Source organism: Jaculus jaculus, chromosome 1, assembly GCF_020740685.1.
Source record: "Jaculus jaculus isolate mJacJac1 chromosome 1, mJacJac1.mat.Y.cur, whole genome shotgun sequence".
Taxonomy (NCBI): domain Eukaryota; kingdom Metazoa; phylum Chordata; class Mammalia; order Rodentia; family Dipodidae; genus Jaculus; species Jaculus jaculus.
Window position 1 is genome coordinate 272,471,433 of NC_059102.1, and position 22,084 is coordinate 272,493,516.

Here is a 22,084-nt window from a genome sequence, read left to right on the forward strand (position 1 = left end):
CTTTGCTCCATCCAGCTCAGTAGAACCTGCCAGAGCCCAAGCCCACCAGGTGTGCTACCCAGAGCTGAGCAAACCCCTCTGTGCCCAAAGCAGCTGCACACAGGAAACAGGAACCACACACAGGTGGGAGCAGGCACGGGGGTTGCTGCCACGCAGCCTTGGGGTGCTCTGTGCACAACCTTGAGGTACAGGGAGGCCAGAATGTCAGCTTGCTGTGGGGTGAGGTTTGAACATGTGTCATAGGGTTGGTAAGGAGCCAGTCCCAACCAGACTATGACGGTTCTGAGAGTCTCTTTGATGACATGGTTGCAAGATGTGTTTGCTAGTAGTGGAGCCCAGGACTCTGGATGGGCAGCCAACTGTGTCCCCTTGAGAGGTCCCTGAGCTAGTAGCCACCACCTTGGGAGCTGACATTTAGGTTGGTTTTGTTTTGTCTGTTTTTTTGTTTTGTTTAATCTTGATCAAATGTGCGCCTTTCCTGCTGCCACACACAGCTAGCTAGCATCCTTGGGCAGTCTCCATGACTGTCTCCGTGCTGTGCTGCCTCCACCTGCCCACCCTACACGGTGACCTCACTTTGGGATGTCCGTGAAAGAGGTGGCATGTCGTGGTAGGAGATCTGTCACACATACCCCTCCCACATGCCACACCACATCCAAACCTGCAGGCTACATTGTTGTCCCCACTCTGGAGCAGCCCCCAAGGGTGTTCTGTTCCAGGCACAAGCTGCTATTCAGGCCTTGCCTCCCGAGGTGCCTCCCACTCAGCCCTTCATGGTCTGAAGCACATGCTGAATTGGCTAGTGGTTTGTAGAGATGCTGTGATTGACAACTCAAAGACTCTGCCAGCCTTTGCTCCCTTGAGAAGCAGGGTCTGCTCTCCCAACACAGAAGAAAGCCTCTAAGCTTTCAGGGTTCACAGGAGCCAAGTTTCCAGAATGTACCAAGACGCTCAAAGTTGGGGAATGCTGTCCACGTACATAGGCACTATGTGTGCAAGTGAATGTATGTTAGGCCCCTATATCCTTATTGGTTTGTGTGTCTGCCATTTTTTGTTGGGTTTATATGTGTGTTTATGTGTTCATGTGTGTATGCGCATGTGTGTGCAGGTGTTTGTACACATAGATGTATTGTATTTGGAAGCCAGAGGTCATCAGGTATCTTCCTTAATCACTGTCCACCCTACTTTGTGAGACCAGGTCTCTCATTGAACCTGGGGCTCATTGGTTAGGCTAGACTAGCTGGTCAGTGAGCCCAAGCATCCTCTCGTCTCCACCTCCCCACTGCTGGGATGACAAGGGCCTGCTCTTGACCCCAGCTGTTATGTGGGTGCTGAGGATCCAGACTCGGTTCCTCATATTTGCATAGTGAGCACTTTACCATCTCCCTAGCCTCACGTCTGCAGGTATTTAAGAGTCTCTTTTCATGTAAGGATCTGAGCATGCCTCATTTTTGGAGGTCCTGTTGGGTGCCTGGCACCATGCTAGGGAAGCAGTGCTTACAGGATGTCATGTGCATGTGGGATGGGTATATGAGAAAGGAGATGGGGCTGTCCCAAGCCAGGGTTGGTGTTTCTCCAGGCTCCTTCATTAGGGTGCTGGAAGTCTCACTGGTAAAACCCCATCTTCTACCCCAGAGGCAATCACAGAACACAGTAGCTTGTACTGAAGCAGGGAGGAGTCTTGGAACCTCTCCAGCCTGGGTTCAGCCTGTGGTGGCTGGAAAACTGAGCTCTGGGGCAAGATGAGTTCTTGGCCCAGTTTTATCCCAACCCTGGAAATAAACCTGTCAGAAACAGGGCCTGGGGTGCAGAGTCCTGGCTCCGCAACAGTTGGTCTTAGTGGCCTTGACTAGGTCACCTGCCCTGTGGACCGTGGTTCGTTCTCTATAAAATCAGGGGTCACACTGCCCTCCTGCAGCCATGGAGTCCTCAGGGTAGATCTGTGTGCTTTTCGGCCCTCGGTCAGTGCTTCATAAGTGCACTTAGAAACTGCTTCACGTGACCAGGGCCCCACAGCCGCCCTCATCTGCCCGTGCTTCTCTCACACACACTGCAGGAGAGACCACTGCAAACCCAGCCACGGCGCCAGTGTTGCAGAGACGCGCTACGGAGGCCCCACTCCTCCCTATGCCCCCAACCACAAATTCATGGCCCCAGAGCCCGGGAAGAGCTTGCCTATAGGTAAGAGCACCAGCCTCAGGGGAAGGGTGGGCATCTCTTGGGGACCTGAGCAGTCTGCCTCGGGGTCGAGCCTTGAGGCTGAGGCTCCACCCACCCACAAGGAGGTCCTTGTGCCTTTCTCCCTCATTCTCTCAGCTGTCTTGGAACCAAAGGAGGAGGGGCTAGAGGTTCAGATCAGCCGCTTGGCAGAGCTGATTGGCAGACTGGAGAGCAAGGTAGGCTCACCCCGTCCCCTCTCCTCCCCACCCCTTCCACTCCAAGGAGTACAGGGCAGAAGGAACCACTTCCAGGCCTGCAGCGTGGGAAGGTGGTCACCCTCGGTTGAAAGCAGGGCCAGGGGTGGGGCAGGCAGCACCTCAGAGCATAGAATGGTCAATAGGGCCCTGTGCAGTGCAGGGATGTCACTTCGAAAGAGGCTGGCTCCAAGGTGGGGGCAGCCCGAGCAGGAAGAACCAAAGAGCATAACAGAGATTGAGTGCATGCTAGTGACCATTCAAGGCAGATTCCAAGCAAAGGGATGGCTGATAGTACACAATCCTTTAAATACACTATCACTTCCGCCTGTCACCCACAGAATGTGACACAGCCTTTTAGAATCAGTTTCCAGGGACAATTTGTGACTCGGTGGAGTACTCATGCTGTGATCATTTGGTGGCAGAATGAAAGTGGTTGGCCTCAGGGATATGGATGGGTGGTACCAGGTAACTCACTGTTGGCCCTGGGTTTCTGTTTGGCCTTGGGCCAATGACTCACTCTCTCCGCTTCCTGCTGTGGTGGCAGCAGAGATAATTGGGAGAATGGTCCTCCTCACAGAGGGGCTGTTGAACCAAGTAAAATGAAGTCTCCACAGCTCAGCTAACATTATCAGTTAATACTAGCCCATGTTAAAAAAAAAAAAAACCCACACACAGATATGCACCTGGCTCGCATATATCTACCTAAACCGTGCAACAGGTGTCTCAGAGCCCTAGAATTGAGGGGCCATGTCGATTTTTTTGTGTTATTCTTCACATCATTTGCTAGGTGCTGAAGTACTTGGATGGGTTTGGAGGTTAGAGCTGAGGGATTCACCGAGGGGGGGGGGGACAAGGAACACCCCACTGGGGGAAGCAGTCTGATTGGAGGAATGTATAGGGACGAGGCAGGAGCGGGGTCCCCCACCCCTAAAGCCTACTGCCTTGTTAAGAGCAGCACAGTGGGGACCCTGCTGCCCGGTTGTCATAACAACTCAGTGGGGGCCCCAGGAGGGAGGCTCTTTGAAGTTTATTTTTAGCACCCTGGTCGCCCTAACAACCAGGCTTGCTGGTAACCAGGAAGCACCTGGGTGTCCTGGAGATGGGGCAGGGTCCTCTGCACTCTCTGATTGGCCAAGGCCACAAAGCAGGGGCCTCCTTGGACCAACCTGAGCATCTTACTGTATTGGTGGGGCAGGAAGAATGGAGGTGCCGGGCAGCAGGTCTGTGTGCTGCTGGTGCACCCCTCATCCCTTCATGCAACTGTGGAGAAGCCAAAGGCATCCTGTTTGCTCCCCCCACCCCACCCTCCAAGAACCACAGACGTGACATGACAGGAAAGTGACAGAAACAGACTTGTACCTGCTGGGCACACCTTGGCCACTGTGACACAAGTCCAAGAAGTCAGTTTCCTCTGCAAGTTGACATGTCACTCAGGAAACCCAGCCCAAAGACTAGGGCCTCCCCCAAGCCAAAAAAAAAAAGAAAAGAAAAGAAAAGAAAAGAAAAGCTTAGCTCTGAACTTGTTCAAACATGAAGAAATGCAAGGTGGTGACAGCCCATCACACCACCCCCCAGCTGCTGTGCCTCATGCACCCTCTTGTGTACGCGTGATTGCCACCACCTGTCCTCCAGCCACATGGGCAGACAGGAACCAATTCTTGAAAGAAGAAAAGCAATTCTGTCAAGTGGAGAAAGGCATGAGTTCAAACCCAGGGCCTGACACTTAACGTATTTGGGGAACCTTCAGAACCCAGAGGTCTGTGCTGTGAAGCAGTGACAGTTGAGCATTGGTACGTGCTGGGCTCTGTCCTAGGTGCCAAGTCCTGGTGACAGTCTAGGCATGCTTTTTGCTCTCTGGAAATGTGCAGTGGGCAGCGGCCGGCTCAGGGAGGCTGGGAAATGAAGTGAGATGTACGCGGAAAGCTTTGGGTCTGGGGAAGGCCAGCATGCTAACCACTGCATTCTTGAGGAGACCGAGGTCATCACAGGATGTGAGGCGTGCAAATTAGTAGTCTCCAAGCTCTTGTCAGAAATAATGAGGAGGGGGGAGGAGTCCTGAATCTGGGCCCCTAAGTACCAATGGCTCTCTCTGTGTGAACTACCTGTAGCCCAGCCACACACTCCAAGCAACTTGGGTGTCCTCTGCAGTCGGCCTCCCAGAGACTGGGACTAGAAGGAATTCTCTGCCACTCTGGACCAGCCTTTGCTGGTCCCAGGGTTCCCTCTGGGGCTGTGATGTGCGCGGGGGCCCAGGTAATCCTGTCTTTAGGCTTAGAGCTCTCCCTAGCTTGGTGGGATACTGGGTCTCCTGTCTCGGTGAGGCAGGGCTGGGGCCCGGGTGTCCTCCCTGGAGGAGGTGGTCTCTATCACAGGCATCACTGTGCTCTGTCATTTCAGACCCTCTGGTTTGACCTGCAGCAGCGCCTCTCAGACGAAGAAGGCAGCAACATGGTGAGGGCTTGTCTGGATCCCCCTTCTGCTCCTCTCTTCTGACCCGTCTTGCCTGAGGCCACCAAGAGGGGAAATGTTCTTGTCCTCCCTGGGTTTGCTTAGGATCCAGGACCTTGATCAAAAAAATGGTTGACCTAGAGCAGAGCAAGTGGCAGGACCATGAGGCCAGAATGTGGATTTGGTCAGAAATGAGGCTTGCTGCTCAATTTGGCTATCTCCAAAAGGGCCACTTTGCCACAGCCTTGCCAACCCCCCCATCTGAGGGTCACTGTGGAGATTTCAGGCATTTAGTAATAATAAACCAGGTGTGGTGGCGCACGCCTTTAATCCCAGCACTCGGGAGGCTGAGGTAGAGGATCACAGTCAGTTCGAAGCCAGCCTGAGACTATGTAGTGAATGCTAGGTCAGCCTGGGCTAAAGTGAGACCCTATCTTGAAAAACAACACACCTGGAGCGGCTGTATTTTGACACAGTTGCTCTGCCCACTCTGAAGTAAGGTATGGGGGGACTCGGGTGTGCCTAGAGGGCTGGAGTTGGGCCAAGCGCACAGGTGCCCACGCTCACTCTCATTCCGGTCCTCCAGCACCTGCAGCTGGTCCGGCAGGAGATGGCCGTGTGCCCTGAGCAGTTGAGTGAGTTCCTGGACTCCCTGCGACAGTACCTGCGGGCGACTGCCGGAGCGAGGAACTGTTTCCAGTGAGTGATCGCGGCACGCCGTGGGGCTGGGTGGTGGCCAGCAGCTGTTCTTGGTGATGGGGGGCAGCAGGCAGGACCTACCTGACTTTCCAGGAAAGTACATGGCAGAGAAGCGGGGTTCGGATCCTAGTCCAAGCTCATCCCAGCTGTGGGATGTGGTGGGTGACTTCATCCTTCGGACCTTGCTTTACTTCTCCATCAAGATGGCCGCCCATGGGGAGCATGGGTAGAATAGCGTGCGGCTCTGAGGCGGGCTGGGATCACGGTGTGAGGTGGTCTTACTATGGCTCACAGCATGGGAGCCAGGCTCAGGAATCATCTGCTTGAGACATAACTAAGAATGCTCTCGAGAGTAGGCGAGGCCCCCAGAAATGCCTGAGAAGACACAGCCATCCGTTGCCACTTACCCCCTGGTCTGTGTTGGACCATCGAGGAAGAATCTTCCCACTGGTGGAGGTCGCCTGCCCCCTCCTTGTGACTCCTGGTGATGGGTGTCCCCACACACCTATCTCTGTTCCCCACTCCCCTGGGCAGTGTTGCATGTGGTGAGATGGACCTGGAAGCTATGGTCACCTCTGCAGGGTCTGCAAAAGACAGCAGGCTCATGCCTTTGCTGCCTAAGGTCCGAGGGGATGGTAGACACAGCCCTGGGCTCTTCTGCCTCCATTTTCTGATGGGAAAAGGGGGGAGGTGAAGAGGATGTGCAGGACCCCTTGAGCTTCCGAGACGGTAGAGGGCGGGTCCACTACCAGTGCAAGAGAAGACGAAGCAGGAAAGTGTGCTGGTGGCAGGGGTCACATTAAATTTGAGGTGCCTTTGGAGGTGCCAGGCCTGCTGAGGACAGGGCTGGGCAAGTTGGCACTCAGATGGTTCTGTTTCTCTTGGCTTTGTATATGCCATGCCGGGGCTGAACCTGGGCCCTTGTGCATGCTGGGCCTGTGACCCCACACACACTCCCAGCCATCTCCATGGTTCTTAAAGGAAGAGGGGGATGGGGTGACCCCACCCTGTGCTCTGGCACCCCTTTATCCTCGCCTTTGCCTGCTTGGTTGACTGCCACTCCTCAACCACATCCTTCTCAAAGGATGGGACCCTGTGGTAGGTCCTGCCATTCCCATGCACACAGTAGTTTCTCCACTCGTGTTTGAGTGACCGTGTCCTCCGCACCCCAGCCAGCCTGCTCCGCCTGCCTACCTGCTAGAAGTGCCCTCCTAAAGCCATCAGCAAGGCAAAGGCCGTCACTCTGCCAGCTCCCATCACCCTGCTCCCATGAGCCCAGTGCCCTCCTTGTGCACACTGGGCTCGCTCTTGGGAATGAGCCTGAACCCCTGTAACTATAGCGTTGTCATTGGTACAGGGATGACCTTTGCCCACGCTGGAGAGAGGGCAGAGCAGGCGCCTGCCATGGTTGGCAGCAGGCCACAGGCTGCGTCTGATTAGCAGGTGGCAGGCGCTCCCATCCACTCAAGTCGAGAGCCCCAAGCTCTGCTTGCAAATTTTAGCTGGCACTAATATTAAGCATTTGTGATATATTAGTGAACTTGATTCCCTGCTTCCGACCTTTGCAGCCTGACCTGGAATTGCCTAGAATCATACAGCTAGCATTTGTCCGCACAGAAGAGACTCCTCCTCTGAGGGGCGCGGGGTTCACTTCTCCCACAAGCGAGAAAGAGAAAAAGGGGGCGGGGCCAGCGGAGACAAGGACAGTGCCAAATGACACAACCTTGAAGGAGGGGGCTCAGCCCCACCAATGGCTACCATATTCCAGAAGCACACCCCACTGCCGTCTTCCCTCTTGGAAACCCCAGAGTCATGTAGGGTCTGTATAATCGAAATGAGATGAGTGACAGTCCCCACGTTACCCAAGGGATCTGCCTGGCATGCAGGGCATTCAGCCCGGGGCGAGATCTGCTTGAGTTCCAGCTCTGGGGAATTGTCTTAGGCACTAATTGAGACAGTTACTATAAGGAGAGTGAAAGGCCCAGTGTTTAAATGCATATAAATTCGTACTTTTCACTGTGATTTATTCAGAAAATAGCTCTGGGCTGATGTGCGACCCCTTGGAAGCAAGGAGTCATCAGAAAAGCAAGGCCTCCAGGTGGGCCCAGCTGCTGTCCCTCCTGGGACACCCCTGGCGACTCCAGCTCGCCATGGAGGTCTAAGATTGGCTCAGAGCCCTGGCTGCCCAGCTGCCCTATAGAGAGTCACTGGAGAGAGAGGAAATGAAGAAGGCTGTGGCATGGTCTGCAGGCAGCCCCATCCAGCCACACGCACGTCTTCTTCCCTGCAGCATTGCCGCCATGAGGCTGGCAGATGGCCTCACCTTCGTCATCTATGAGTTCTGGGAGACGGAGGAGGAGTGGAAGAGGTGGGTGCACCCCTGCCCCTGTGCTCACAGGGGACCAAGTGGGATGTGGGATGTGTGGTGGGCTGGCCTGTCTCCAGGTCTCTGTTCCTTGACCCCATGGGCCTCCAGAGAGTAGGGAGGGTAATATTGAGCCCCTGTGTTCCAGAAGTTTCTCCTCTCAGGAAATCTGACAAGCTTGTGTCCTTCATACAGAAGCAGCAGGGATCTTAGGTAGTGAGACATCTCCCACCCCACACAGGAGGCTCTTTTGTCCAGGGTGCCAGAGAGGCCCTCTAAAGGGGTCCAAGTCCACCAGAGCCCCTCCTGGCCTCCCTATCCCCAGAACCTGCCCACATCATCAGGTGCACAGTCCAGGAGCCGAGCGGGCACCAGACGAGCTGCTGAGCGCTTACTGGGCAGGCACCTCCAAGGCCATGGGGGTGCCACGTGTTTACAGCATAGCCAGGGTCCCTTGCTTGACCTCCCCTGATAGAGCTAGGAGAATCCACGGTACTGCTGCCTGCCACCCTGTCCAGCTCGTTCCCAGACCCCCAGGAAAAATGGTGTAGGTCATTCTGTGTCCCCTGTCCTTTCTCCCTGGTGAACACTCAGGGACGGTGACACTGAGGACCCAGGGGGCTGCTTTGAGAAGGCTGAGCACAGGCAGAACGCTGAGTCCCCTCCTTGTGCACACTGGGCTCGCTCTTGGGAATGAGCCTGAACCCCTGTAACTATAGCGTTGTCATTGGTACAGGTAACTGTTAGTATCATCCCAGCCACCAGGGCAAGTTGGGAGACGAAAGTATGGGCTGTTTCTGTTCCCAAGCTTGGGGACCCCATGGCATGTTGGGTATGGATTTCAGTATAGAGCCAAAGGCCTTCTTCCACTCATACGTACAAGTCTAATGGGCCATTTGCATTGTAAGTCCCTCTCCCAGGCAGAGCATGGACCAGACCTTGGCTGCACCTGGAGGTTCTTTGGTTCCCCCAAACCAAGCCTCTCTACTAACCTGTGGCTCCCCCGGTTGCAGGCACCTTCAGAGCCCCGTGTGCAAGGCATTCCGGCATGTCAAAGTGGACACACTGAGTCAGCCAGAGGCACTTTCTCAGATCTCAGTGCCAGGTACATAGCTGGGGCCAGAACAGCCAATGGGGCAGGGTGCCCAGGTCTCTAAGCAGCCCAGCCACTGGAGAACCCCAGGCCTGTAGGGACTTTCTGCTGCCCACCAGGAGTCCGGGCCCACATACATGTTCTCGACCCTAATGCCAGGTGTGCAGAAAGGTTCTGGGACATGAGGAGAGAAAACTCAAGGGACAGAACCACCGTGTGTTCTTAGCAGCTGCGGAATTAACAGGTCAGGGCCAGAGGCATCTCAGGGAGAAGCATGCAGGGACTCCCAGAGAGCCCTCCACAGGTCTCCAGCGGCACCTGACCAGACCCAGCTCACCTTTACAGGTGTGTCGTTTGCTACCTGAGTGGGCGGTACACACAAAGTCCCAAAGCCCAGCCCTGTGTGCTGCTGGACTCGAGGCCCCATCGGCCCCTCCTGATGACCGCACGCCTTGCTGCAGGGTCTGCACAGCCCTGGCACTGCTTAGAGCTGGCACTGGCTGGAGGAGGGCAGGCATACATAACTTGTTCCTCAGCTCTGCTGGAGAGGGGAGGCGAGCCGCTTTGCCAGTTTTAAGTCGGCCACCCCCATGTGTTTCTCCCTGCAGCCACCCCAGCCTCCTGGGTAGGGGTCCCCATACCCCACAAGCCTGGTTTCTCACAGCTCCCCCTTTTTCCTGTCTCCAGCCGCCTGGTGCACAGCAGGCCGAGACTGACCCTTCCTGAGGCCCTGGGAGAGAGCCTGCCACCCCATCCCTCTTCTTGTAAAAGCCGCCAATCCCCCTTTTCTAGAGACTTTGGTACACACGCTGTCTTTTCAGTCCACTGCCGAACAGGGCCATTCTTCCCGGTAGTGCAGTGCGCAGGATGCCCCTCCCTAGCCGTCTGCACTCCAGCCAGAGCTGGCAGGGCAGTCTGCACTGCTGGGGCCCTAGTCGATGGGAATGACTTCCTGGGCCAGCTGCCCACCGGTGGCCTCGTCCCCCAACCTGCCTCTAGTTTCCCTCCTTGTAGCAGCTGAGGCCCAACAGGACTCACCTCACACAGGCAGCCACTTCTCTTCTTCCCTCCCATTAATAGTCCTCTACCAGGTAGGAGCTGCGACCCCATAGTACCCAACCTAGGCCCGGGTTGAGCCCAGGTCCCCAGTGCCACGTTAGGCTCACAGCCACCAAATAAAGTCTGGTTGTGAGCACTTTGTGTCTCTGTCTCTGTTTCTCCTTTTCCAGCCTATGGGAGGGAGGCGTGTTCGGGCAGCATGGAGCCAGGGCGGCCCCTAGCCAGGTCTCACTGAACCTCAGTGTTCCCAGTTGTAAGGTGGAGCTGTAGCAATGCTGTGGAGTGGGTATTTTGACAAGTAAACCCATGTTCAGGACTGCAGATGCTCAGCAGTTAAAGGTGCTTGCTGGCTAAGCCTGACAGGCCAGATTCAATTTTCCACCCACTCACATAAAGCCAGACAGACATTCAGTTGCATGCGCAAATAAGTAAATATCCATGTTTGCTACAAGGTTGGAGTGTCCCACCTCAGGTGCAGTAACTCACAGCCTGGCTGGTGCATCAGCCACAGTTGGTAACAAGAGAGAACATCAACAAAGGACCAGGCACAGAGCATCCAGTAAGATCAGAGGGACAGAACCTGCACATGACCAATAGGAAGCCTTGTGTCCTGCCAATGAGCACCCTGTGGGTGACTCCCACCCTCCAGAGACAAGAGGCCCACCCTGTCATATCCCTTGTCTAGACAGCAGTGGCCCAAGGACCCTGGTAAACAGATCCTTAACCAGGATGTCCCAGGCTTAGGGACACCCTCTCCCCGTCCCATCATAGGACAAAGGCTGCACTCTATTTAAATGTGCTTGACCCCTGACTGCTCAGGTGTAAATTAGTGACTCTGGCAAACCCAGTGCACTTCACTGTGGGTGTGAGACTTGTGTGAGAGCCCTCCCCCACACCCCTGCCATGTTTCTCCCCTGGTCAATAGGAAAGAACAGGACCAGGAAGGAGTGACAGGTCCCCCACCCACTAGGACAGGTGAGGCAAGAGGGAGAACCAGGGCTCAGCTCAGTCCCCGGAGAGCCCAAAGAGGCAGGGCCATAAATGTGACTCTTCCCACTCCTGCTGCCACCCCCAGCAAAGCACGCTACCACCCAGACAGACTTCTTCCCACACTGTCCTGCCCCTGCAGACCACCTGGCATCTTGTAGGCCTGCTCCCTGGCATGTCCCACCCTTCCTTTGGGGCCTGCGTCAGATGCCAGCTGTTTATTATACATGAGCCAAGTCCCCTGGGGACTTGCGTCCCAGCTTCTGGTTCTGAGTGGAACGTCCCTCTAATGGCCTCTTGCTCTCAATTGGAAAGTAGAAAGCAGAGCCACCCTGTGACAGGTCAGGAACTGCTTAGCTCAGTGCATGGCTCCTGATGGGCTCACCAGCCCAAGGCTGGTACTTTTCCAAGCAGCTCAGCTACTTTAAAAGTCATATTCTCAGGTGGGAGCTGCTGCTCCTGGGGGTACAGCTGAGGGGCCCTGTTTTGCTAGCGCATTATGCCTCTTCCACGCACCACTCACTTGCCTGCATCCTCCCCGGGCACAGCACCGCTGCAGATTGCAGCCCACGAGTGTCAGGCTTCAAGTGCCTCATTATCAGTGGGGGTGGAACAGGCTCTGAATAGGAGTGTCACCCGGAAAGGCTTATGAGCTCTCACTTAGCTTCTACTCTGTAGCCAGGCACAGAATAAAGCATTTGGCAGGCACCACCACCCAGCAGGGTCACCATTCTAGTATGCCCATAGGAAACAAAGACACAGAGAGGACAGGTGACGCACCAGAAGTCACACTGCATACAAGTAGTTCAGGTTAGATCCAAACGCCCCATCCCCAAATCCTGTGCTTGACGCCACACTCCACAGCCCCAGAGTACCATTAATATTCCAATTGCCCTCCTCAAACAGTGGCCTCTGCTGTAAAGTGGACAGGTCTGAAAGTGTTACACCACACCCGGGTGGTCACATACATAGTCACTCGCTGCTGCAGCTGCTCACAGGGCAGTCCAAGCTGGCAAGCCAGAGGCCAAGAGCAAGATCTTGATGATGGGGGGAGGGGTCTGAGGATAGGCACATGGGGGTCTTTTGCAGGTGCTAACAGTGTGGCAGAATTAGATTCTGGCCATGGCTGCACAACTGTGAATATACTGAAACCACCGACTGTATACTTGGAAGGGTGAATCTCACAGTGTGTGAATCATATTGAGATTTTAAAAAATAAATAAATACACGCATGTGAACAAGAGGAGGGTGAAAAACATGGATGTGTCACCATTGAGCTCACGAGGTCATAGACGTGGTACGTGACCTCGACAGGAAAGCCTCAGCCCAGTACCGGACTTGCTGCACAGCCCTGAGAAGGCGTTCAGGACCCCCAGTCCCTCCCAGGCCTGGCTCCGGCCCCAGAGACTTTGAGAATAGCCAAGGCAGAGGAGAGCGCCAACCCCACCTACGCCAGGACGTTTCTTGGCTCAGGCTTCTCGGTGGAGCAGCCACATCCCCACCCCTTCTTCATTTGATCCAGGGCCCTGGGACAGATCCTCTGTCCCCACTCTGTGTGGCAGGGGTGACTCCTGCCCAACCTTCAAGGTGGGAACCCAAGGACAAACAGTTGTCTTGGCTCCTCGGCTCTTTGGGTACAAGGGGTGGTCGGGAACAAGGCCTACCTGGGGATCCCTACTTCACCTCCACCAAACCACAGGCTGAGAGCGTGGCCGTCAGCTATCTTTAGCATATGGCCCCAGGGTATCTTCTGGGTAGGACACCAGCTCATGTGTATAGCATTCCCAAGGGATGCCCTCAATCACCTGGGGTACCCCTGTCCCCATTGTCCACACCTAATGTCTTTCACTCTGATACCCCAAAGCAGGGCTGTCTGGGCCATTAGACCCACTTCCCTATTCTGAATTGAGCTGTGTCTACCCTAGAGAGCTAAATGGAAGTACTGTGTCTTCATTTGTCCATGGTTCGTTGCTTTTCCTGAGTAACAAGAAGATGAGTCCCATGCAGCAGTGCGCCTATTAGGTTAGCATGGCTCCATCTGGATGTCTGGAGTCCTTGTCAGAAGACAGGAGCTTGTTAAACACATCAGACACAGGGCATATGGCTGTGAGAGCAGAGACTAGATTGATGCATCTATAAGCCAGTGACACCAAAGCCAGCCATAGGGCACAGAGTGGGAAGAGACGGGAGAAGCATCAGAGCCTCCCGCAGGAGTGCAGACCACCACGCCCGTTTCAGACTTCTGGTCCCCAAAACCATCCAGCAGGAGTTTTCTGTTGTCCTAAGTCACCAGCTCTAGCTCACCTAGCAGGTCTTCCTCACTGTCACCCCAGAATCCTTGGGAGGGGCAAAGCTCACATGGGACGGGCAGCCAGGCAGGCAGGATACACTGCTTCCCTCAGGGAAGCCACGTGGGTCTCATGACCAGATTCAGGAGGGGTCCGTCAGCCTGGAAGCCGCTCACAGCAGCTCTACCACAGCCAACGTTGTGCTCTGCCCGAAGATGAATGTGCCCACCAGCACAGAGAGCACACCCCAGGCCTCCAGGCAGCACCTGCAATGCAACAGCCCCGGTCACCTTGCTGTCTGCACTTCGTACTCAGCACCACCGGGGCTGGCACAGGCAGTGCTGCCAAGGGCCAAGAGGGTGGCTGATAGGCAGAAAATTTCATTTTCTCCTTATCCATAGGGACTGCAGGAAATCATCCCCAGGAGTCTCACCCCCTCTCTTATTGCATGACCTCATTCTTCCTAAATATTTTATCAAAGAAAAAGGACCGGGGGAAGGCAGGCGCAGCCTCTTTGCTCCCTTTCTCTTTGCTCCTCTGGCACCAGCAGGAACCTTCGGAATTGCGGGAGGAGATGAAAGCCCTGAGTCACTCACAGTCAGGACGGCAGGCAGCTGGGGCGCAGGACCGAGGAGCCTGGGGTGGCTGGACAGGCGGCTACTGGAGCCACACGGGAAGTTGTCCAATGCAACCAGAGCCAGACATAGACAGCGAGGAGGCAAGAGCAGTATGATGGCCAGCAAATGGCAGGGCCACCAGAGACATCACAGCCCCGCTGGCAGAAGCTGAAGGACCCATCGTCACAGAGGCCATCTCTGGCTAGCAGCATCAGTGCCCCACTGCAGGGGGAAGGGAGCCCACGAGATACAGGCTACAGTGCCACTCAGAGCCATGCTGGTGGGTGGGAGGGACAGAGGATGGGTTCGGGGTGGGGGGGGAACAACTTGAGAGCCCATAAGTGAAACCACACTGAGCTTGGACTGTGAGACAGAACACAAGTGTGTGGACAAGGGTGCTCCTGGGGAGGAGAGGTCCAATCTGAGTCACGCCTACACCTTTGCAGATACAGACGGGAACAGGCACGGGCCTGCAGCTGAGATCTGTGTCCACAACTGCCGTAACCCATGGGCATCTGAAGTGTGCTATGTGGTGTCCTCACAAGCATACCCACCTGAGGCCTGTAAGTGTGGCCTCATCTGCAAATAGGTCTTGATGGGTAAGCGAAAAGTGCTGGGATGATCTTTATAATGGAGCCGAGTCCTTATTTCTCAAAGTGTCCTTCTAAGACAAGGGTGGTGGACAATTTGAGGTGCAGGTGGGGAAGGCCTTATGAACATGGCTATGGTGGTTTGATTCAGGTGTCCCCCACAAACTTAGGTGCTCTGAATGCTAGGTCCCAGCTGATGGCACTTTGGGAATTAAAGCCTCCTGGGGGCAATGTTTCACTGGGGACAGGCTTATGGGTGTTATATAGCCAGTTTCTCTTTGCCAATGTTTGGCACACTCTCCTGTTGCTGTTGTCCATCTGATGGTGGCCAGGAGGTGATGTCCACCTTCTGTTCATGCCATCGTTTTCCCCTGCCATAATGGAGCTTCCCCTCAAGTCTGTAAGTCAAAATAACTCTTTATGTTTCTCACAAGCTGCTCTTGGTCTGGTGTTTTCTGCCAGCAATGTGAACCTGACTGCAACAGAGGCAGAGGCTGGAGTGATATAGCTGCCAGCCAGCTCAGCAGCCACCAGCAGCTGGCAGAATAGACAGAGTATCCCTGCTGATGCCCTACCTCAGGCCTCTGCCTCTAGAGCTGAGGGATGACTTTCTACTCCTTAATGCTTGGTGTGATCATTTTGTTTTTCCCAGGCTGGAGATTGAAGCATGATCATTCATTACAGAAAACTAACCTGCCTTCCCTCTACATTCCTGTACCTCAGTTTCCACATCTTTGCAGTGGGAATAAGGGATGTGGGGATGCAGATCCAGGGGCCTGAGCTGGGGTCCACTCTGCTCTCACCAGAGATCCTGAGCCTCTTCCTTATCTGTAGGGTAGAGACTCCCCAGACCCTGGAGAGGTGAGTGTGTGATGGAGCCCAGTAACGAGGAGCACTTCACAGTTACCATGAAGACACAGCATGAGAGCCCGGGTCTTGCTCCCACCAGGCCTCTGTAACCGAGGACCACCCTAAGTGTGGCTTTCGTCTTGGGTCTGAGCCAAACTACGAGGAAGGAGAGCGTAGGTACTAATGGGAAGATCCCCAAACCCGCAGGAAAATCAGCCACACCCCTAATGAAGTGTCATAGGCTGGGCATGCCCTCCAGCCTGTGGGTGAGGCCCCACCACCACCACCTGCAGCTCTTCTTTTGCAGGCCAAGGAACATTCATGCTCCGGGCCTCTGGGCACACCCCAGGCAGCACCTTCATCTTGGGGACACTCACTTGACTTTGGGTCTTATGGGCTCTGTGTCCACAGCATAGATCAGGCACAAACCTGCAAAAGGAAGCACAGGGTCACCCTGGCTCTTCCTCACCAAACCCAAAGCACCAAGAGCTGCAGCTTAGAGCTGTTGATGCCGCACAGCCCTTGGGGAACCCCAGGGACCTGTAAGGCTTTTTTCCAGGCAGTGGCCTTGCCAACTAGGTCCCTCCTGGCAAGGTGGTGCCATGCAATAGTTAAGGGACCAGCTTGGAGTTAGGAGGCCAATGAGAGCCCCAGCTCAGCACCCCCAAACAACTTGACTCCATATCTAGCAACAGTGTAGCCTCTCTGGATCCTACTTGATGAGTTCATAGTATTGTAGGTGGAGTTATTACTGTGTGCTGGCACCTGCTGTGTGCTGGTCCCCCTGCTGTGTACTGAGTGTTATAGTGTGCTGGGCACCTACTATGTGCTAAACTCTGCCCTACTGTGTGCTCAGCCCTAGACCTCCCCACCCCTGAGGACTCAGGACTTTTGTTCTAGGTGCCAGCCAGGCCTTACAGGGCTCCTTGCTTTGCAGCAGCCCTCCAGCCTCGCCCATGCTAGGTTTCTCATCCAGAGACTGCTCCTGCTGCTTCTCCTGGAATGTCTCACGACGGCACACTGGCACTGGGAGGGTTTCCTGTTGTGGAAGGGGGAATCTGCCTCCAAAGGGTCAGAGAAAACTTGCCCAGAACACTTTTTGCATTGTGATCCACGTGAGTTTCACATATACAGTATTTAAAACCAACGAAGGAGCCCTACAGCAGAGGGCTGCAACCATGGGTGGGATGGACTCCCTGCCTGCCCAGGGCTGTGGACCACAGTCTCCTCGTCCGTGGAATGGGATGGGATGTTGATGTTGCACGTCCACCAGGGTTGCTGAGCTGCTTAGCCACCAGGGGTCTCAGAAGCCCTGGCCTGTGCCTAGACTCAGTAGCATGCATTCTACTCCTATCCAGGTGGGTCCCTCATCCCCAGAAACTTGACCTCTGACACTGAGTCCCCACAGACACACATGGGCCCAGAGCAGCCACTTACCAGGGAAGATGAAAATGAAGAAGGAACTGATACCGCCAATGAGATCGATGATCTTGCTGAGGTCAGGCAGCAACAGGGCCATGGCAAGGGTCACAGTGACCCATAGGAGGGTCAGTGGCAGCCGAACCCATGGCCCTGAGGGGTCGGACCCTCGTGGGCCCCCATAGCGTCTCTTCCACAAGTCCTGCATCACAGACCTGCAGACACTAGGGTTTAGCCAGTACCTGTGGTCACCCCCCCTCCTGGCCTCTATGGGCCCCCAGCACTTCAATAGCTTGCTCCATACCCAAGCTCATATTCCTCAGGGCACCTCCCAGCCTTAGGGCTCCATGGCCACCAGGAGCAGGCTTCTGGTAGGGTGGGTGGCAGGGAGGTCCAAAATGGGTGCAGCCTCCTGTCCTAGTCTCATGCTTACTTGTTGGGTGACTTGGAGCAGCCACTCCCTGTGCATCCCTCACTCTATCCATCAGAGGTGGCACCACCCCCACACACGCTCCCACAGATGGTACAACATGGCTGCCAATGTACTATGCTAAAGGGGGTCATCCACCCCAGCCAGGGCTGACCTCCCCAGGAACACCACGATGGGGTAGACAGTCACAATGGAAACAGCAAAGAGCACACGTGCGACAATGATAGCCACATCATTGCCCGGGTAGGACATCAAGATGTCAGCAGAAACTTCATTGCCAAAGGACAGGAAGCCGTACACCCCTGCAATGGGGAAAGAGGAAGGCAGGGAACTGCAATTAGAATGCCACTCCCACCCCAACACACAGCACCTTAAGGCTTGGCAGTGACAACCTTCTGGGAAGGTTCCTGTTCTGCTTCCTAAGCCTGCATAGCACTTCTTCGTCTGTGGGATAATCACTCCTGAAGGCCAGCGTGGCACAGGGCTGGTGCTAAGACTCACTCAGCAAGCATGCTGACTGGAAGCACGCAGAGCCTTGGGGAGTAGAAATATGCTTCCTGTGCCCCAGCTCCTGGGGACAACAGCCAGGAAGCAGTTGTCAATGCACCCATTTTCCAGATGGGAAAACCAAGATCGGAAGTATCACTGACCCTCCAGAGTCACACAGCTAAATACAGCAGCATCTGGACTGGAGAGTCAGCCTCTTGTCCAACATAACACTACCTCCTGTTGCCCAGGTCTCCTACCCTGCCACAAGACATCACCTCTAACCTAGAGCTATGGCCTCAGAGGTGTCTCTCCAGGACCTTTTCTGTTATCCTACTGTTCTGGCCCAGGAGGTGATAATTAGCATCACTATATTCCGAGGCCAGGGTAGACAGGATCCCCCTTGCTGGGGAAGGTCCCCCAGCAAGCTCTTTGGGTGATCCTACGAGTCCAAGGCTGCCTGACAGATCCTCTGCATTCTAAGACCTTCCAAATCAGAAGTTCCAACAGGTGAAGGGGAGAACAGGCCACCAGCTGGAGGGCGGCCGCCAGAAGTCAGCATGCACCTGAGACCTGGGTCTGTACCACACATGTGCTGCGTGACCTTGGGTCTGTCTCACACCTGCGACACTTGCGTGTTTTGTAAACTCAGACATAACACGTCCATTGCTACATCTCAGAACAGTGGGAAGGGTGCCGTGTGTAAGTGCAGGGGCTTTGGGGACAGTTATAACATAGTTCATGTCTCAGCTTTACACACCTAAGTGTGAGACTTTGGACAAGTCACAGAAGCCCTCTGAGCCTCAGTTTACTCATTTGTGAACTGAGGCCCCTTTCCAATGATGTGCTAAGAATTAAATGAGCAAAGGCACCCAGAGCCCAAAGCATCAGACTCGGCCACAGATTGTTTCCTCGTCCACTGCCAATGCCTCCCCACCTGTGCATGCCTGGCACACCCTACCTGTCAGCGAGTAGACCAGGAGGCACGCCAGCAAGGACAGCCCGGAGACCAGCGTCCAGTGTGAGAGGCTCTGGTTACGCATGCTGCAGTAGATGGAGACAGCGGCCTCGTGACACTGGAAGACAGAAGCTGCGGCTCAGGGGGATTCAGTCAGGCCTCCCTGGGGCGACTGGAGAAGGGCTGTGTCCCCACGCACCTGTATGTCCACCAGCTACAAAGGCCATAAGGAAACTACAGAATCCTCATGGTAGGAATATTATTCAGCTCTGAAAAAGGCTGACCACGACTTTTCACCTTGGCACAAAAAAACTCTTTTATGTACAACATAAAGTCAAATGAAAGAAGCCAAAAAGGAATCTTTCCATGTGTTCAAGTTCAAGACACAAGGCAAATCAGTCTAGTAGGGTCACTGGCACTGGTGTTGTGGACACTTGGGAGAGGGTCGAATGTCCCTGGGGTGGCACCACCCTATAGGGGCTCCAGCTCTGTGATGATGGAGGATGGAACAGTCATTTGGTGGGTGCTACTAATGGAGAAGTTGATAAGGAGACAGTCCCCACCAGGAGCTGGTGAGGTCACATGGTGTGGTGGTTTGATTCAGGTGTCCCCCATAAACTTAACATAAATGCTAGGTTCACAGCTGATGGAGATTTGGGAATTAACACCTCCTGGAGGCAGTGTATTGTTGGGGGTGGGCTTATGGGCTTATAGCCAGTGTCCCCTTGCCAGTGTTTGGCACACTCTCCTGTTGCTGTTGTCCATCTGATGTTGGCCAGGGGATGATGATGTCTTCTTCTCATGCCATCGTTTTCCCCTGCCATCACAGAGCTTCCCCTCGAGTCTGTAAGCCAAAAAAGACCCTTTTCCCCCAAAGTTTCTCTCGGTCGGGTGATTTCTGCCAACAATACGAACCTGACCACAGCGCATGGGAACATCCAGACTTACAATTTACACACTGATGGTAACATGCCATCCAGTGCCAACCATTCTACATGTCACATACACAGCCAATTCCAGGAGCCTACTACAATTTGAGTGTTGTGCAGTGAGTCTGTCCTGAGTCTGTCTCACACTAATGCAAGGGGTGCTGAGGAGCAGGCCGGGTGGGGAGGGGCAGCCATAGCAAGATGCACCCCTGTCCAGGCCACTTCTGAGGCTCCTGAGACAGGTTCCCACCATTTGCACTCACTTGGGGTCTGAACCAAAGGAATGGATTCCACTCCCATAGGCACTCACTGGGCTTGGACACCCCACGTCCCTCTGTGTGGCGTCGGGGCCTTTGCGCAAGCTGTGCCCTCTAGCTTGCATCTCTCCTAACCCTACCAGCCCCTTCTCATCCTGAGCCGAATAATTTCCTCTCTCGTGTGACCTCACACTCCAACATGAGCAACTCTGGCTCTGATTGATCAGCCTCTGTCAGCTATGCTGTGCGGTCACGACCCGAGCTCAGAGCCTAGCACTGCTGACCGCCCTGTAGGAGGGAGCCCGGAGCACCTCCAGTCCACCGTAGTCCCACCAGCAGCCCTGGCTCTGTGGATCCAATGCTTACGCTCTACCTCTTCAGAGGTGGGGGCACAGCGCCCCCTGGAGGACATGTCCGGTGGTGCGGCATGTGGGCCTCATCCTTTGCAGCCCAGCCTCGGGTGAGCTCAAACACGCCGGCCTTGGGTGCCAAGGTGCCCTCACTATCGGCCCTGGGCTTCCTTCCAAGAGCCCACCAGATCCTAGGCCAATAAGTGGAAAGACTCTGAGGCTAAATTGTCTTTCCTGTGGCTGGAGACCTAGGTAACAGCTCCTTCCTGTTTCATCGTTTTGGCTCCCGAAGAGACACCAACATCTCAACGCAGTCCCAGGTTGATTACAGGGATCCCAGAGCTTCAGCTCTGAGGGCGGAAATGCAGCCAAGTCCAACCCAGGTGAAGACTCTCAAGGGAGCCAGACATGCCCAGGACCCCTCCTTCCCTATGCAGAGCACGGAGCCACAACGGTCCGCAGGGCCCCCAGGTAGGCAGCATCTAAGGGACAGCTAGTGTGGGCAGGCTCCCCAGTCCCCAGATGGACAAAGCAGAAGGGAGGTGACATGTTAGCCAAAAAGTAGGACAATCCTCCGTTGCCCAACCAAGGCGTGGGTCCACAGACAGTGCCTGTTCACACGGTAGGAATTCTTAAAAAGGAACGAAGCACCCACATGCAGTACATGGGTGAACCTGACAGGACCATGAGAGCGAGAGAAGCCAGACACCAAGGGCCACATATCGCAGGGTTCCATTCACAAGAAATGTGCCCATGACAGGGGAATCCACACAAACAAAATGGATGGGTGGTGACCAGAGGTTGAAGGGAGGAGATGGAGTGGCTGCGGGGAGGGGGAGTGGGCGGGGGCTAAGTTGATGATGGTGCCAACCACACAACTCTGTGACTATAGTCAAAACGAGTGGCTGGGACACCGGAACTTTAGAAGGGTGATTGTGGAACCAGGCATGGTGGCTCACGCCTATAACCCAGCACTGGGGAGGCTGAGGCAGGAAGACTCCTCTGGGTTCAGGACCATCTTCGGCTATATAATGAGCTCCAGGCTAACCTGAGCTATAATGTGAGACTCACCACCCCCCATTCTCAAAACCCACCCACAGAGATAATTGTGTGGTAAATACATTGTATGTGACCAGGATGGCTGGGGACAGACCCTAGAACCCCTGTTCTTCTGAGTCCCCTCACTGACTCAGTGCAAGCTGGGGAGGGTGCTACTATTAAACGTATTTGGGGGAGATATATTTGAATCATATCAGAGTCCCTGATGGCTATGGGCCTGCTGCCCTCCCTTCGTGGTAGCCCATCCAGCCCCTAATTCTTCCATGTCATCTCTACATATCCCCCAGATCCCAGACCCTCCAAGCCGGATCCTGCAGCCATCTCTGGCCTAACCCCACCCCCATACTCGTGTCTCCTCCTTCCCAGCACCCCATCAAGGCAGCCCTGAAAACCCTGGAAACGGCAGCAGCGGTTGCTAGGAGAAGCAAACAGGGAACAGAGGTCAATGTGAGGCCCGTGGGCATTTGGAAGGCAGCTGGTGCGGGTTTGCCTGCAGCTCCACGTGGCATGAGCCAGGAGAAGGATGGTCAAGGCTAAATGCAGGTAACAGTAGACAGCAAAATTGACCCCAAGCATCTTTTCAAAATCCTGGATGTGAGAAGTTCCCACAGGCTGCTTGCTGAACCTCAGAAGTGGCATTGAATCACTTATTAGAACAAGACATGGAAATATTTGGGTTTTTTTTTTTTTTTCCAAAAATGGTTCTCAACTCTGCCGGGCTTGGTGGTCCGCACCCTTAATTCCAGCACTCAGGAGGCTGAGGTAGGAAGATCACTGTGAATTT

The 22,084-nt window shown here is 54.7% G+C and overlaps 2 protein-coding genes across 6 annotated transcripts in view; one reads left to right on the forward strand and one right to left on the reverse strand.

Moving 5' to 3' along the window:
* The window catches only part of Necab2 (N-terminal EF-hand calcium binding protein 2), a 31,480-nt gene extending 21,263 nt beyond the window's left edge, over positions 1-10,217 (forward strand). Inside the window, exons 7-13 of the mRNA XM_004659480.2 lie at positions 2,057-2,181; positions 2,317-2,396; positions 4,815-4,868; positions 5,452-5,564; positions 7,855-7,932; positions 8,943-9,034; positions 9,710-10,217. Of these exons, the coding sequence (XP_004659537.2) occupies positions 2,057-2,181; positions 2,317-2,396; positions 4,815-4,868; positions 5,452-5,564; positions 7,855-7,932; positions 8,943-9,034; positions 9,710-9,738 (571 nt within the window). The 3' untranslated portion in view covers positions 9,739-10,217. The remainder of the gene's footprint in view (positions 1-2,056; positions 2,182-2,316; positions 2,397-4,814; positions 4,869-5,451; positions 5,565-7,854; positions 7,933-8,942; positions 9,035-9,709) is intronic.
* The window catches only part of Slc38a8 (solute carrier family 38 member 8), a 38,501-nt gene that overhangs the window by 3,244 nt on the left and 13,173 nt on the right, over positions 1-22,084 (reverse strand). For 4 of the 5 annotated variants that reach the window (XM_045142329.1, XM_045142328.1, XM_045142327.1 and 1 more), the window contains exons 7-10: positions 18,709-18,823; positions 17,416-17,563; positions 16,850-17,046; positions 15,790-15,841 (exon numbers count right to left, since the gene is read on the reverse strand). In XM_045142329.1, the coding sequence (XP_044998264.1) occupies positions 15,790-15,841; positions 16,850-17,046; positions 17,416-17,563; positions 18,709-18,823 (512 nt within the window). Of the gene's footprint in view, positions 1-12,691; positions 13,623-15,789; positions 15,842-16,849; positions 17,047-17,415; positions 17,564-18,708; positions 18,824-22,084 lie in introns of those variants that run through there. The other variant, XM_004659578.2, reaches the window with a different exon arrangement.